At 36.2% G+C, this 15,334-nt stretch overlaps 2 protein-coding genes across 2 annotated transcripts; one reads left to right on the top strand and one right to left on the bottom strand.

Annotated features, from left to right (window-relative positions):
• The first annotated feature begins 1,574 nt into the window (after positions 1–1,574).
• LOC132796767 (hormone receptor 4) lies at positions 1,575–9,042 on the top strand. The gene is made up of 5 exons (XM_060808040.1): positions 1,575–1,908; positions 3,606–3,768; positions 5,362–5,531; positions 5,590–6,493; positions 7,632–9,042. Exons 1-5 carry the CDS (start codon positions 1,894–1,896, stop codon positions 8,543–8,545), a joined length of 2,166 nt encoding a protein of 721 aa, XP_060664023.1. The 5' UTR covers positions 1,575–1,893; the 3' UTR covers positions 8,546–9,042.
• Positions 9,043–11,992: 2,950 nt separating this feature from the next.
• On the bottom strand, positions 11,993–13,843 carry LOC132795642 (odorant receptor 19a-like). The gene is made up of 3 exons (XM_060806499.1): positions 13,107–13,843; positions 12,384–12,745; positions 11,993–12,006 (listed from the first exon to the last, which is right to left on the bottom strand). Exons 1-3 carry the CDS (start codon positions 13,841–13,843, stop codon positions 11,993–11,995), a joined length of 1,113 nt encoding a protein of 370 aa, XP_060662482.1.
• Between the last annotated feature and the right edge of the window lie 1,491 nt (positions 13,844–15,334).

Below are 15,334 nucleotides of genomic sequence, written 5' to 3'. Positions count from 1 at the left end.
TAAGATATATATATATATAACAATCATTTTGTATCTCAAACCTTTTTTTCATTTTAAAATTATCATGATATAAATTGTCACGTCACAGCATGATACATTTTTAGCATCTAATCTTAGTTGTCCAGTGATTTTATGACAATAATAACTCCATATGGATATATATATTTCATCCTTGAACTATTCTGAAGAGTTTCTTAAGCTTTTCCCACTGCCTTTTTCTGTGCATTTTCCTTTGCTTTCTCTACTAATTATAGTATTTAAATTATGGTTTTCTAGATGTTTCCTACACATTTTATTTATTATTTATACTTTTGTCAATATACTCATTTAAAGTTATTTTTATATAAGAAGTTTCTAAATTGAACAAATTAAATTAACTGATGTTTAATATAAATGAATTCAGAACTATGTTTCAACTGTTATAACACTCAATTCTCATTGGTTATAATGCCATATTATTTGAATAACAATTCTGCTGAGCAATACGCTATGATACCTGCGATGAATAGCAGAACGCTGCGTGGATTAAAGTTAATAAATATAAGCTAAGGGCGCAATAAATTTCAATGCGAATATGAGCTCATAAACTAAAAACAGACGTTAATGGCAATATCGTTGCAGGAGCAACCGGGAAGTGGGGGGAAATGGGGCACGGGACTCGGGACACGGGTTAACGGGTTGCGGATGTTGCAGCACAAGCACAAAGAATGACGGCAAAACGAGCCTGCAACGGACAGCAAACGTGTTGGTGGCAAGCGGGTTGCGATGGGCTCCAAGGGTGGGAAGGGGGAGGAGGCTTCAAAGCAAACGAGATGTTGCTTGTGGCAGCAGCAACAGCAGCAGCAACATCATCGCTACTGCGTTGACCAAACACTAAGCCAACGACTTCGTGTTGCTTTTGTTGTTGCTGTTGCTGCTGTTGTTTTGTGAGTAAGTAGAATTTGCATTTTGTGGCAGCAAAGTGAAAAACGAGAAAACTCAAAGCGCCGCCAGCGACTGCTAATTGGCTGTAGTTGTGTTGTTGCACTTGCAGTTGATGTTGGCTTGGCCCCGTGTCATTGCTGTTGCTGTTGCTGTTGCTGTTGCCATTGCCATTGCCATTTGCTGGTTGCTGCTTGCAAACAAAGCAAATATGGGCACATCAAGTGAAACAAAAGCAACCAGCGCGCTTTAAACAGACGCTGACAATGACCACGGCCTCTAATGATAATCAGTTTGATTATGGTAATGATTGTGCTCCAAATGGCAGCTGTCTTCAATTTTCCATCAACAGCAGCAGCAACAACAGCAGCAGTATCAGCTACAAACCAACTGCAAACTAAAAGCAGACAACAACAACAATAATAACAACAACCACAACAACAACATCAAGCTGAACAAACAAGAAACGATCGGTGCCAGGTGCTTGCACCTAACCGATGGCCAAGTTGCAAGCAGCTAGCAGCAAGCATGCGGCAATCGGTTAGTTGCATGCGGCTTTTGGGCAAAGCCTATAAAATGCAACGCCGCCGCATTGCCAATTTCACTCTCACTTTGTTAGCTAACACGCGAACCAAGAGGCCGCGCCAAGAGGCATCTCATCGCATCGCATCGCAAACTCAAACAAAACATACATTCAAAGCGTCACTCGCGATTCGCGTACGAAACGCGCACACGTGTCGTATGCGTAATGTTCATTTCAACAAATAAACTGCAAATTTGATTCAACTAAATCTAAGCAGACAATCAACGCGAGATATCGCATTATGTTTTTATCTTTTTTTTTTGTCACGTGCTACGGTATTTAATTGAGTGTTAAAAGCGTCAATAAAAAGCAATAAAAAGTATAATAACAACGACAATAACAACACAAACAGAAACTACGAAATAAAGAAAAATACGCGACTTGCAACAATGTTACCCATAAAGGTGAATAAATTATTAATTTATACCTATCATATTACATTTTGCTGCCATCAACAGTAACTTAACTTTTTTTGTTTTATTTTTAACTAAATGTTTGCTTCATTTTTTGTGTAGTTATTGTCATTGCGGCAAAGTGCAAAATTGAACGTTTTATTGCTGAATTACAAAATTACAATTTTTCTTACTACTTTGATCGACCAATCTAACTATTTGATATCCTAAATTTACTGATTCTTAATTCGATTAGCAGCTTGCATTTTAGTTTTCATCAAGTTCTACATTTTTAAATATATGTTAAGCAAGCAATTTAAATAATTTGAAAATAGTGTTTGTTTTCTTAGTGAGTATTTATTTTCAACTATTAAAACTAGTTTTAGTTCTAATTTCTTATTTTGAAGTTGTAATGTAAAATTTTTAGTATTCCTTTGTTTCAAAAATAGTTCACTATTTTAAACTCTCTTCTTGCAAGAATAAATAAATAAAATATGCTTTTATATTATTATATTCTTATTTAAATTTCATCTAATTAATATCAATGGATTTTTATTATTTTAAAAACACTTTAGTCAGAAAAAAATAGTTTGATGAATTAAAATACTATTAAAATGGAATTGATTAAAATTTAAGAGTGGTAAATATAATAATAGATGTGTCCTCAGCAATAATTAATTTTATTGAAATAAAATATATTCTATATTCAATGACGAAAATTACTCAAAATTTCAGTCAAATGATTAAATAAACAAATTTTTAAATTGAAATAAATTATTAAGTTTTCTTATAGATGTTTAAAAGCCTATAGTTATATATCATTAAAATGCAAAATTAATAAAATATTGCATTTATTGATGTTTGAGTAGTATAAATACTATACACACCTAAATACTTCTTAAATTTGATTTAAATAAAATGCATTCTAAAATCACATGTTAAATATATAAAATCATTTGCACTTGGATTCTAAATAGTTCACTGTTGGCTTTGCATGGCATATTATTGAGCTTTCGAGCGAGGTATGAATTTCGCTGTTGGCTGATATTAAATAAATAATTACAGTTATAATGACTGAATGTGTTTGTTTGTTTTAAGTGTAACTACATACTATAATTTGAACTGTTTTCGCTCAGGTTCATTGTACGTGGCATTCAGAAAATTGTGTTCGGCTGATGCCAGCATAATTAATACACAGTTTATAATTATGTGTGTGTGTGTGAATGTGTGTGTGTGTGTGTGTGTGTGTGTGTGTGCAGTGCAATAATAATTGTACCAGCAGCAACAGCAATTTGTTTAACACTGCCTCTCACATGCGGTGGCTACAATTAAATTAATAATTGCATTTATAAATCAATTTAATTAAATTATTATGAAATTACAATGCAAAATGGCTGTGATAAAGCAAACACCGCATAAACATCAAACATGCAAGACTATCAACACACAAACGAACACAATTTTAATCAAATGCTTTGCGGCCGCTGTCATTTATTGCATCATTCAAATAGTGCATTAAAAATGCATTAAACCGGCTGCACAATTCGCATAATGCGCTAAATAAATGATGGCACATCGCAATTGCCAAATGCACTCACTGCCCAGTATTATTTTATTCACTTATTCGTTTGCCAATTAAATCTAAATGTCCACTCAAACTCGAATGAATTTACAATTCTCGCTTTTTCCATTTTCCCTATCATTTACAGCTTGCTGTCCTGCTCTTTTGTTGCATCTCCTTCTCGCCAGCCGAGGAACTCGAAGCTAAGCCCATGGATGCAAAGGTCGAGGCTGTGGAAACCACTAAACTGACGCCCAGCGTCGAAGAATCGAAGAGTAAAACGGAAAAACGCGATTCTTCAGATCAAACAGGTAAGCGAAAAAAATTGAAAGAAAAAAATTATGTTTTTTCAACAAATTTCCTATTAAAAACAAACAAAAAATGCTTAAATAAATTTCTATTAAACAAATGAAATTTATATACATAATCATCATAGATCATAGATAGATTATAATATTCATAATCATCATTGCCTTTATTTAATAAAATATTTAAAAACAAATTAATAAGAATTTGTGTTAAAATTCAAAACAAATGCAATTGATTTACTTAACTCACAATTTTCATATTGTTAATTCTCCAGCGGACACTATTTACAGTGAGAAAAACATAAACTGAATCAATTTTAAAAATAAATAAAGGTTATTTTTATAGCTCGGGATTATCACTATATTTAGAGCTGAGATTGATTTTACAAGCTTTTTTCTATTTTATCATAAAATGTATAAATTCATTAATTTTTCGGATTTTTCATTTTTGTTCGTTTGTGAAATTATCTTAAAATAGAAAAATTATTCCAAGATCATTATGCAATATGCTTAGTTCTAATTAATGTGTCAATCAAGAGCTATAGATTCATCTTGAATCATAATAAAAAAAATGTTTTCGACAGAGAATTATCCTCCTATCATTATACTTGAAAACAATCGCCAAAGTTTATTGTCATTTGAAATTCATACCTAACGTTTATATTGAAGAAAGTATTCGTCAACAAATTTTATTGTTACAAACAGCTAAAAGAAAATATATTACCTTATTTTCTTTTAGCTCTTTCCAAGTATAAATGAAGAAATGGGATATAAAGTTAATACATGTAAAATATTCCTAAATTCATTAAAAACAAGTGCCAAGAATTTTGAAATTTCCAAAATCCGCTAATAGAAATTTAGGAAATAATTTCCCCTACATATTCAAGGAAAGCAATTACAACAAATTATGGTACTGTAAACAGAAGATGAAAAAATTCCCGCTGTTTATTTTTGTGTACACCAAAAACAATGTTTGTAATTATCACAAAAAAGAAAATGACGCAATAAGTCGAGTAAAGTCTTTTTAATAAAATATATAAATTAAAGAGAGTCAACGCCAACAAACAGGTCAAGAAAAATGATGGAATAATTCCATACAAGTTCAAATACATGGGCGTGACATAAAGTTAATATATATTGGCAATATTCACAATGAATTACACATAAATGGATTGCAATTTCAACTTGATATATTGACAGCTTGCTCAATAAGTTTTATTCTTTCGAAAATATATATGAAAAAGAACAATTGGCAGCAAATGTTGTTATTATAAACTGCATCGCATAGAAATCTAAAAGGTTTATTATGAAATGAAAGCGAACAAAAAGGAACACAAGAGTGTATTAACAAATACGAAAACAATATGCATTGATTTATTGAAATAAAATGCGAGGAATTTCGTGTAATTAGGTTGCATTTAATATTTTTTCATTAAAGAATAATTCTAATAATTAAGCGTGTAGAATGCAAGCAAAGCAATCAATCCGAGTGATATTTATTTGAATTCAATCAATAAATTGTGATAACTAAATGACGAAGAAATTAAAACTGTAATGAAATTTCATCGAAATATTTATTTTCTGAATTCAATGTAGGCACCGTGTTCATAAGCAATCCAACCAAAGAGACTGCTTTCCGGCCCATTTACCCAGCGGCCACATATTACGCAGCGCCAGCGGAAAGCGATGCCATATTTGAGCCAACCACAGTGCGCTACACAGCAGCCGATGCAGCAGCAGCAGCAGCACCACAGCAACAACAGCAGGTAAGTGATGAGCACTGAGCAGCAATCGTTAATTAAACAAATGCACAACACTTTTCAGGCCTTTTATGGCAAGTCGGAAGGTGGCAGCATACGCTTTGGCGAACAGCGTCATGGCGCTGTCAGATCATCCCTGCCAGGTCCACTGAGACTTTCACAGCACCAACAGCAACAGCAACATCATGCAGCGCCACCGCATAGGTTTAGCTATGCAGTGCAGCCACAAGTGGAGCTTTATCAGCGGCCGATTGCCAAGCAACATGCGCCAATTTACAACTATGTCGAGGCGGAACCGAGCATGTATGAACGCCTTGCCCCACAGCAATACCAATTAGGTGGAGCCTCGACAGCAGCAGCAGCAGCCGCATCGTTGCCTGGCCATCGTGTGCAATACATTATCGCCATACCACTATCATATATGCGACAATTGCAACAGCAACTGGGCGGCAACTTGTTGCAAGTGCCCTCGAGCCCAGCTCCAAGCAGCAGCAGCAGCAGCACAACCACAACCAGCACCTCGACAACCACATCAACAGCTGCACCACCGTCAACACCAGAGTCAGCAATTGCCTCAGCAAGTCATCCAATTGTCCAGCTACTCGGTCCATTGGCACGCGATCAACCGAGCGTGTATCATCGCCATCAGTACTATCCAGCTGAGGGGCCAACTGCAGCGTCTCCCTATGCTCAGCAGTATCTGCAGATACCAGCTAGCGTTCTGCTAGCTGCCACACAACAACTGCAGCAGCATCATCAACAGCATCAGCAGCAGCAACAACAGCAGCAACATCAGCAACAACAACAGCAACAGCCACAAACCTATGCGAAGGTTGCTCCCACAACGTCGCCAGTCTATCAGCCATTCATCTATCAATCGCAGCCACAGTTTCAGCTGCCACGCCTCTATCCAGCAGCGCCCATGATCTATACCGAGCAGCCAGTGGCTCAACAAACTACGCTTTATGGTGAGTTAAGTTGCCAAGTGAATTCAAACAATTTATGAGTTGCTTATGAAAAAGGCAAAAACATTTAGCAAGAAATTTAGAGGCAACATTTGACTATAATTATAGAAGAAGAGAAGAGGATATTTTAGAAAAGTGTAAACGGAATACTATAATAATAATACTAATGAGAATAGGAATATTTCAGGCAAGGAATTTCAGGCCAACACTTGACTTAGTCAACAGATGAGTTTAGGCTATGAAACTGTAGGCAAATGCAATCTTTCAATTTTTAGACAGTTTGTTATTAATAGCCTCAATACCAATAGCAAATATTTCAAGCTAAGAAATTCAGTGCAACACTTTTCTACAATTTAAATCATTTCAAATATATTTAGTCAACAGTGTGTTGCCTATAAAATTGTTGCAAATTTATGAAATTTGTTTGTACATATATTAAAAAACAGACAGACAGTTTAACAGTGTTAGATAAAAACAGCTAAAGCGACCTCATAAAGTTTTGCGCATTGTCAAATAAATGTTGTTTTCAATAACTTATATTGATAAAGTTGTTGCTTTGTAAGAAAAACTTGGCTAGAAAAGTGCTGGAAGAAAAAGAAAACAATATACACATTCATATTTTTTTTAGATTTTAGATTTATTAAGTAGTTGAAATAGTACAGCAATAAAGTAAGTAAAATAAGAACACAATGTAAGGAAAACTCATTCAGGCTAAACCGATATGCATAAATCAAAATTAGATAAATCTCTAACAACATGTGCATATTCGATCATTTACTAAAGTAAAATAGCAAGAAGAATAAGACGAATCTATAAGTATTAATTGCCAATCAATTAAAGAATTCTAAATGATTTGCAAGTGATTCGAAGCACAAGCAGAGCAGCAAACAACTTTGAAACTCTGTTTCTAGAAGCTTTAGTTACCACTCAACTCATGTCCTTACTTCACATTGGGATGCGGCAATTAGTGTCTATTTGATGCAAGCTCGCATCGGTGACGCTAATTTAAATAACTGAAAAAGCGCCTTTGGGCAATGTGACTATTGCGAGATAGAGAGTGTTGAGTTGTTGAAGTTGACATTGCCAAGCCTTTTGAAATTATTTTTTTCTCTCTCTCTCTCTTTGTGTGTGTGTGTTATAGCATATCCGCTGGCACAGCAACATCACCAAGCACTGCAGCAGCAGCAGCATCATCATCACCAGCAGCAACAACAGCAACAACCGGCACGTCTAGTCCGATTGGGCCCCAAGCATGGACAACAGCAACATAAATACGCAGCAGTGCCGTTGGCAGCAACGGCTTCTTCCGTTTCATCGGCGCCAGTGGCAACAGCAACGACAACAACGGCAACGGCAGCAACTCTAGTGTTACCAACAGCAACAACAGCAACGCATGAGGCAGTGCAACAGCAACAGCAACAACAACAACAACCACATCATTCACTGCCCATCGTGCACTACAATCCAATTTATGTGCAGGCACCAGCAGAGCAACAACAACAGCAGCAACAGCAGCAGCAGCAACATCAATTTGCAATATTGCCACGTTTTAGCAATAATAACCCAAAGGCGGGTTACAATCTAGCCCATGAATCAACGCCACCAATTCATGTTGTCAGATTGTCAGCAGCCAACGCATTAGGACAGCACCAGCAACCGATACACCATTACCATCACTACCAGCCAGCCATGGCACAGCAGCAACAGCAACAGCATCCACATCTTTACCAGCCACATGCATTGCCGGTGGGCAACTACATTGAGGAGCAGCCACAGCAGCAACATCAACAGCATCAGCAGCAGCAGCAGCCAGCTCTTATACCGTATTTTAGTCATCCGGGTGCCGTGCACTATGGCACGCATTTGTATCATCCGGCATCGGTTGCCGCCGTCTCAGCAGCAGCGGGCACAAAGCAGCTACAACAACAACAACAGCCACAGCAACAACATCAGCAGCGACAGGCAAGTGAAGCGACCGCAACAAGTGGAAGGTTGCCAGGTGACAGCGGCGTCAAACAGCCAACAGCCGCCACGAATATTGTGAAATATCCCTAAGCGATGCCTGACGACAGCAACAGCAACAACAACAACAGCAACAACAACAGTTGCAACAGTCGAAAGCACGGCGACAACTGCAGCGAACTGTTCACTTTGCTTGCGGCTATTTTTGTTCCACTTGTTTTATATGTGATGTTTATGTGTGAGTGTTTGTATGTGTGTTTATGTGCGTGTGTGTGAATGAATATCCTACAAAATATTTTCTAACTTATTGCAGCAGTTGCAGTTGTTATTATGATTATTTTGTTCTTCTTAGTTTGCTACCAAACTAATTCGCCTAATTTTCTAGAATAACTTTTTTTTGTGTTGTGTTTTTTTATATATACGAATGTTGTTTTTTTTTTATTATTTTTATAATTTAATATTGGGTGCTGTGCTTTGTATATTTTGCAAAATATTTGACATTTAATTGCCTTGAAGTTTGTGTCCAACTTTTGTTTGCTCTTCGCGTTGTGTACATATTTTTTGAAATTTTTGAAATAAACTCTCGTTAATATATTGATAAAACCTGCTATTGAATTATTATTTTTCTTCTTTGTTTTTGTGGGAATAATTTGATGATGACTCAATGAAACAGAATGTTTGAGCTTAAAGTTTCTTGTTTTCATTCGATATTTTTCCACTTAAATACACAAAGTATTCTACAGAAATGTGGCTTACTTTGCATTATTGTTCGACTTAAAGTATTTTTGTGTGATTAAAACACTTAAATGGAATTAAAAAGAAATACGAATGAATAATCGAAAACAAATATTATGCACGTATTTCAGTTGAGAAAAGAAATGATTGAAATTCTCGTTTTCGGGGTTTGCCACTATAATGATATTAATAAGAAAGATAAAGTTGAGTATGCTCGACTGCGATATACCCGCTACAAATTTTTAATAAAAACAAAACAGTATTATTTTAAAAATATACCAAAATAATATACCGCATAAATATACCACAAATATATTTGGTATAATGATATAGTGATACATGCTAAATATACTCAATTAATAACATTACAAATATACTATAAATATACCAAAGGCTATGAAATGATTGAAATTCTCGTTTTCGGAGTTTGCCACTACAATGATATTAATAAGAAAGATAAAGTTGAGTATGCTCGACTAAGAGATACCCGTTACCCATTTTGAATAAAAGCAAAAAAAAAGTGCGGTATTATTCTTAAAATATGTCAAAATAATATACCACAAAAATACTAAAAATATAGCAGAGCGTATATTTGGTATATTGATATAGTGGTATACGCAAAATATACCGAATTAATAACACTGCAAAAATACTATAAATATACCAAAGGCTATATTTTGTTTATTGGTATAGTACTACATTCCAAAAATACCATAGAGTACAGAATATACTAGATTGTCAGTAAATGCAAATGAGATCCATAGAAAGTAGGTATTTTTTCCATACAAAAGTATTTCCTAAATAACTTCGACAACTTTTATCCGATCGCTAGAAAATTTTCAGGAATTATCGACACTGCAATTATTATTGTGTATACCAAAAATCGACTGTAGCTTGAAAATTCCGCTTGTTATTCGATTAGCGGAGACTAAAGATGGGCGTGTCAAATATTTGAAACAAACATTACCTACGTACAAATATTACAAATTCTGTCGAAAAAAAAATGTCTCTATCTCTGAGATCTATGTGTTCATACGCACAGACGGACAGACAGACTGGTCAGCTGTTGACCTGATGAAGAATATATGTATGTATATACTTTATAGGATCAGAGATGCCTTCTTCTGCCTATTGAAAACATTTCCTGCCGGCACAAAGTTATAATACCCTTCTAACCTATGGGAAGCGGGTATAATAATAATAATAATGATAATTTATTGGCAATGGCAAATCGTAAATCGCATATCCATTAACCGACTTATGCGGGCTTTGGCAAGCCGCCGGGTTAATCGACTCGCCCCCACCCCGCACACATCAACTACATACATACATACATATATAGAGCGAGTATATTATGTACATAACTGAACTCTCGATGGAGCATGTTAAGCGTGTTGTCATTTAATTGAAAACATTTCTGTAAATATGATTAAGCCGAATGCATAAGCTGTGATTTGGGGCACAACTTCTGGTTTGGGAGGAGGCGACCACAGCGAAGGCATCAATTAAAATGCCCATATTTAATGAACGCCTATTAAGAACTAAAGCACGTGTGGCAGCTGTGGCAGTTGTGGCAGTTGTGTGTTGCAGGTGACAAAGCTTTTTTAAGCTGCTGCAACACATACATACACAACATTTTGTTAGCTCTCTCTCTCTGTATTTTTGTCTCTCTTGTCGCCCTGCTGTCTTTTCCGCTTTTTATTTTTTTAAATTTCCTGTAAATTCATTTAATAATGAGCTGGCAGGATTATATAATAAGCGCTTCAAAAGTCCATGGTCGCCTTTGTGCGTGTGTGTGTGTGTGTGTGTGCTTCGTTCGGTTGCCAGTGTCAGTGTCAGTTCAGAGGCTCATAAAAGTCACAGACCCGCAAATCCGTTGACATGAACGTTACAAAAAAAAAGTATATATATATAAAAGTTGGCAGTGGAATCGTTGCCGCCCATTCAATACTCTTGCAGTTCTCAGAACTTCTTTATATTTGAAGAGCTAATAAATAAAAAAGAAGCAAATTTTATTAAATTTTATTGCACTAAAATATGTTAAGCTGATTATTAAATTTGCATTTGCTATGCCTTGAACAACCGGAAATGAGCACTTTAATGCCGCACCGCATGAAACGTGCCAAAGTTTTGAATGCCAGCTGCAAAAGGGTATTCAAAAGGCTGGCGATGGGGCGACGAAAGGACTAAGAGGCATAAGATAAACAACTTCCGTTGAACGCCAGTGGGTGACACTTGCATAAAATGCGCATTTCCGGTTGCAGCTGAAATAAAAATGGCGGGCGGCACGCACGACGCACTGCACTGCACTGGACTGCACTGGACTCCACTTTACTCCCCTCAAACCAAACCAAACCACTCGACGCCATATTCACGGCTACGGAACGCTGCTGCCAGTCAGTGGCCATATTGGTGACCATTCGCTCCGTCGACCGTTTCTTTTTTTTTATATATATTTTTGCTCTGCGTGCTTCATGTTTTAAATAATGAAAAGCTGTTGCTGTGTTGTGCGTGAGTGAGAATGTTGTCGACTTTAACAAGCATTTTCAATTTGATTGCAGGCATGATGATGTTCACACTCCACTTTCGTGTAATTCAACTGAGACGCGTTGACGATTTTACGATTTTATTTTGTTTAGCAGCGTGAACATTGAATAAGCCGTTTTGATAACCTGCAAGCGCATTTCAAAAGTTATTGATTATTAATTATTATTGGCACTACAGAAATGCATAAAAGGGAAGCTGAATTTTCGAGCATATATTACATAGCTATAAAGCACTTTCTTAATTTTTCTTATGCATTTTTTACGACTCGAAAACTGAAAAAATAATATCGTATATAATCAAGATTAATTTCACAACTTTAGCAATTTTCATTTTAAAACGAAATTAAAATAAATTAAAGTGAAATATAATTTAAAATTATACTAAAATTTAGAATGTATAAAAAAATAACTAAATATAAAATAAACAGGAACATACATATATTTAAATAGTACATAAATATGTATTAATACAACAATTTTCCATTAACGCTCAAACCTGAGTTAAATTAAAAAGCAAAATTCGAATTCTGTTCGTTTGACTAAAGACAATTTTTGGTGTAAATTTTATGGCCAAATTATTTCCAATTTTAAACAATATCGTAAGTGAATTGAAAGCATCTCACTTACACAGCAACTAAAAGATTACTTACCGCCAAAAAAGGTTGTCATACGCACAGGCATCGAATGGGCAGCCACAATGATAACTGAACGCTGTGCACGATTGAGCATTAAGAGCAAAGTGCGCCGAAACTCGATGGACTGATCCAGCCAATTGCAAGCGTAGATGGCATGATAAAGTTGCTCAGCACCAAGACCGATATCTTCGGTGGCGTAGCAGATGATGAATGTCTCAAAGACAATGGCCACGAACATGAAAAACAAATGGAGCAACTTCGAGAAGCTAACTTTAACGAAGAAAATGTAAAAGGCAAAGGTGCAAATCGAACAAGCTGTGCAGGCAAATTGATAGAAGAACACAGACGACATTGTATCCTGTATGATGGAAACCAATCTGAAAATAAACATGAGACAAGAGAGTATTAATACATAACTACACAGGGAGGGAGAAAGAAGTAGATTGCAAATCTTGATTGAAAATTTTTCTATCTTAAAAAAACCATTTAAATTTTAGAACGTTTGAATTTGATTTAAGATTTTGCATGCTGAGATTTTCTGAAATTGTTCCACTCTCGAAACAAGATTCAAATCTTGAATTTTAAGATTGAACCATATTGAAATTTTTGTAGAATTTCGTTCTTAAATCAAGAATAAACCTTATTGGTTCAAATTTGACATCATATAATCATTATAACATACAAGATTTAATTCTTGAATTTAGCATGTTGTTTTTTTCTGTGCATTATTATACTTGCAATAAAATAATCTGATGATCTCGAATGCAATCAATGAGTTGCTCATAGGCCAGCGACTGCGACTCTCGACCATGTCCGATCATCGAAACGCGTTGAGCCAAAGCTCGATAGTGTCCCGCCACCATAGTCATATAGGACATGGGATAGGTGTCATTGCTGAGCGTCATCAGAGCCAACGAATAGAGGCTTAACGTTTGCCAGATGACGGTGAACAAATACACACGATTCGAACGCTGCCAATCCCAGGGATACCAAGTGGGAAACGCCAACTCCTGCTCGGCTGTGCAGGCCACAAACAGCATGGACGAGGTAAGAATGATGACAAACCATCGAAAAAGACCCAGAAAAATGCGTGTCACCAGTTCAATATGCTGCTCGACAATGTCGCGCTCGCTTTGATGCTGCAACCGGGCATCCAGGTGATGGAGTATCTGATGGAATTGCTTCAACTGGCCGCGTATGCGCCAAACATTGAAATACTTGACTTGTTCAACGAGAACCACAGAAGTCAAATAGAAAGTCTCACAGAATTCGGTTAGATTGCTGCTCAACAAGCACTCAATGTAGAAGGACATTGGCACATGCACGTTCGCAATTAAATTGATGATAATGCCATAGGCCTGATAGTGTTGGGCCCAAAACGTATTCCCCTCGGGTGGATGCAGGCCAAAGATGCGCCAAATAATCCATTGATAGGCAAAGGCACGCGTCGAGTCAACAACAACTGCGGGTAACATTTTATTCACAACACTTTTCGACACTTGGCTTTTATAGCGTCCGCCTAGACTAGATTTATGCAAATTGGCCCAGCACCTCCAATGGGGCGGCTACTTAATGCGTAAATTGCCACCCCAAAAAAGCGTTTACCCCACACACTTAAAGTTTCATGCTGGCCATATCAAATTAAAGGCGCACTTAACTCTTTGATGGCGATTAAAATTAAGAGTGAGATGCGAAATGACGAAATTGCACTGCATTAATTTTGCTTGTTTAACGTGTTGAAATAAAATGCGATCGCGAGAAAGAAAAAACCCAGTAGTATAAAACATATATAAGGAATTAATAATAGATTATTGAACAGGTTGAATGAAGCTACCAAAGCAAAGCGCATTTTTACTTTGTTCATACCAGTTTTGTTGTTAACCAAAAAACAACTAGAACTAATTGAGTTGTGGGCGTATCTGCATTTGGTTTGCCAGAGATACACAATATACAATATACAATATACAATATATATTTAAAGTATAGTATAGAATGTCTATCGGGGAGCACCGCTCACAGGTGTCAAACGCGGCGTGTATTCAAATTAATAATGCCAAATTGATTATATAACATTTGTCAATGCGAATCTGGTTTCTGGGCTCAAACCCATGGACCATGGAGCTTAGCCATCCGTCAGATACAACACAACACAACAGTACAGAACAGAGCGTCGTCATGATTGAATATGATTGATTTTGGCGGCATAAATTATGAACAGGGCAAACCCAGCCAACATCCAAACATCCCGTCCATCCCTGCTTAGCTCCCCAAAAACTCTGGGCAACCTGTCGCGACCTTGGCCATTTGACAAATGAGCTGCGTAAGCCGAAAGATTTGCACAAGGCGAATAATTAAATGGCCACCGGGCGGCAAATTGGCATTGCCAGAAGCCAACAGAAGGCAGACGGATAGAAGGACAGATGGACAGAAGGACACATCACCATCAGGTGCTCTGGTCTCAATTTTAAATAAATAATGTCAATTGCAGGTCAATTATTGGAAATCGAATTTGTGACTACTTGCGATACTTGACAACTGGCATTCATAAAATTCAAATTCAAATCGAGTTCAATTAGCATTCGCATCAAATCACTGGCTAAATTCGAAATAAGTCAAAGCGCTTATTTATCCATCGATTTAAATCGAATAATAATAAATAAATCTGCTGCCAAATCCTTTTTGCTTTAATTTCTCCAATTTATAAATATATATTTTCGTATGCATTTCAGGTATTTGTTTTTTATCGATTAAACACAATTATTAAACAGGCATTTGAAATTTATTGATGGTAATTTGAATACATACTCTATTAGTTAAAGCATTTTTGACATTTTAGCCAGAGCTAATCCCAACAACAAGAAAAATAAATATATTTTAATACCCGTATATTCATTTGATATTGTATATTTTGAATGTGTTATATTCGTTTCTTCTGATGACAATCTAATACTTTTTATACCCGCTAC

The sequence above is a fragment of the Drosophila nasuta genome, chromosome X (assembly GCF_023558535.2).
Source record: "Drosophila nasuta strain 15112-1781.00 chromosome X, ASM2355853v1, whole genome shotgun sequence".
Taxonomy (NCBI): Eukaryota; Metazoa; Arthropoda; class Insecta; order Diptera; family Drosophilidae; genus Drosophila; species Drosophila nasuta.
This window is presented reverse-complemented; position numbering and strand designations above follow the sequence as displayed.

Excerpts from the sequence above, each read along its gene's own strand:
- LOC132795642 (XM_060806499.1), bottom strand. The coding sequence starts at position 13,843 with ATGTTACCCGCAGTTGTTGTTGACTCGACGCGTGCCTTTGCCTATCAA. Across the intron at positions 12,746-13,106 it reads GATCATCAGATTATTTTATT|ATTGGTTTCCATCATACAGG; the intron begins GCAAGTATAATA and ends GTTTATTTTCAG.
- LOC132796767 (XM_060808040.1), top strand. Across the intron at positions 3,769-5,361 it reads CGATTCTTCAGATCAAACAG|GCACCGTGTTCATAAGCAAT; the intron begins GTAAGCGAAAAA and ends AATTCAATGTAG. Across the intron at positions 5,532-5,589 it reads CACCACAGCAACAACAGCAG|GCCTTTTATGGCAAGTCGGA; the intron begins GTAAGTGATGAG and ends AACACTTTTCAG.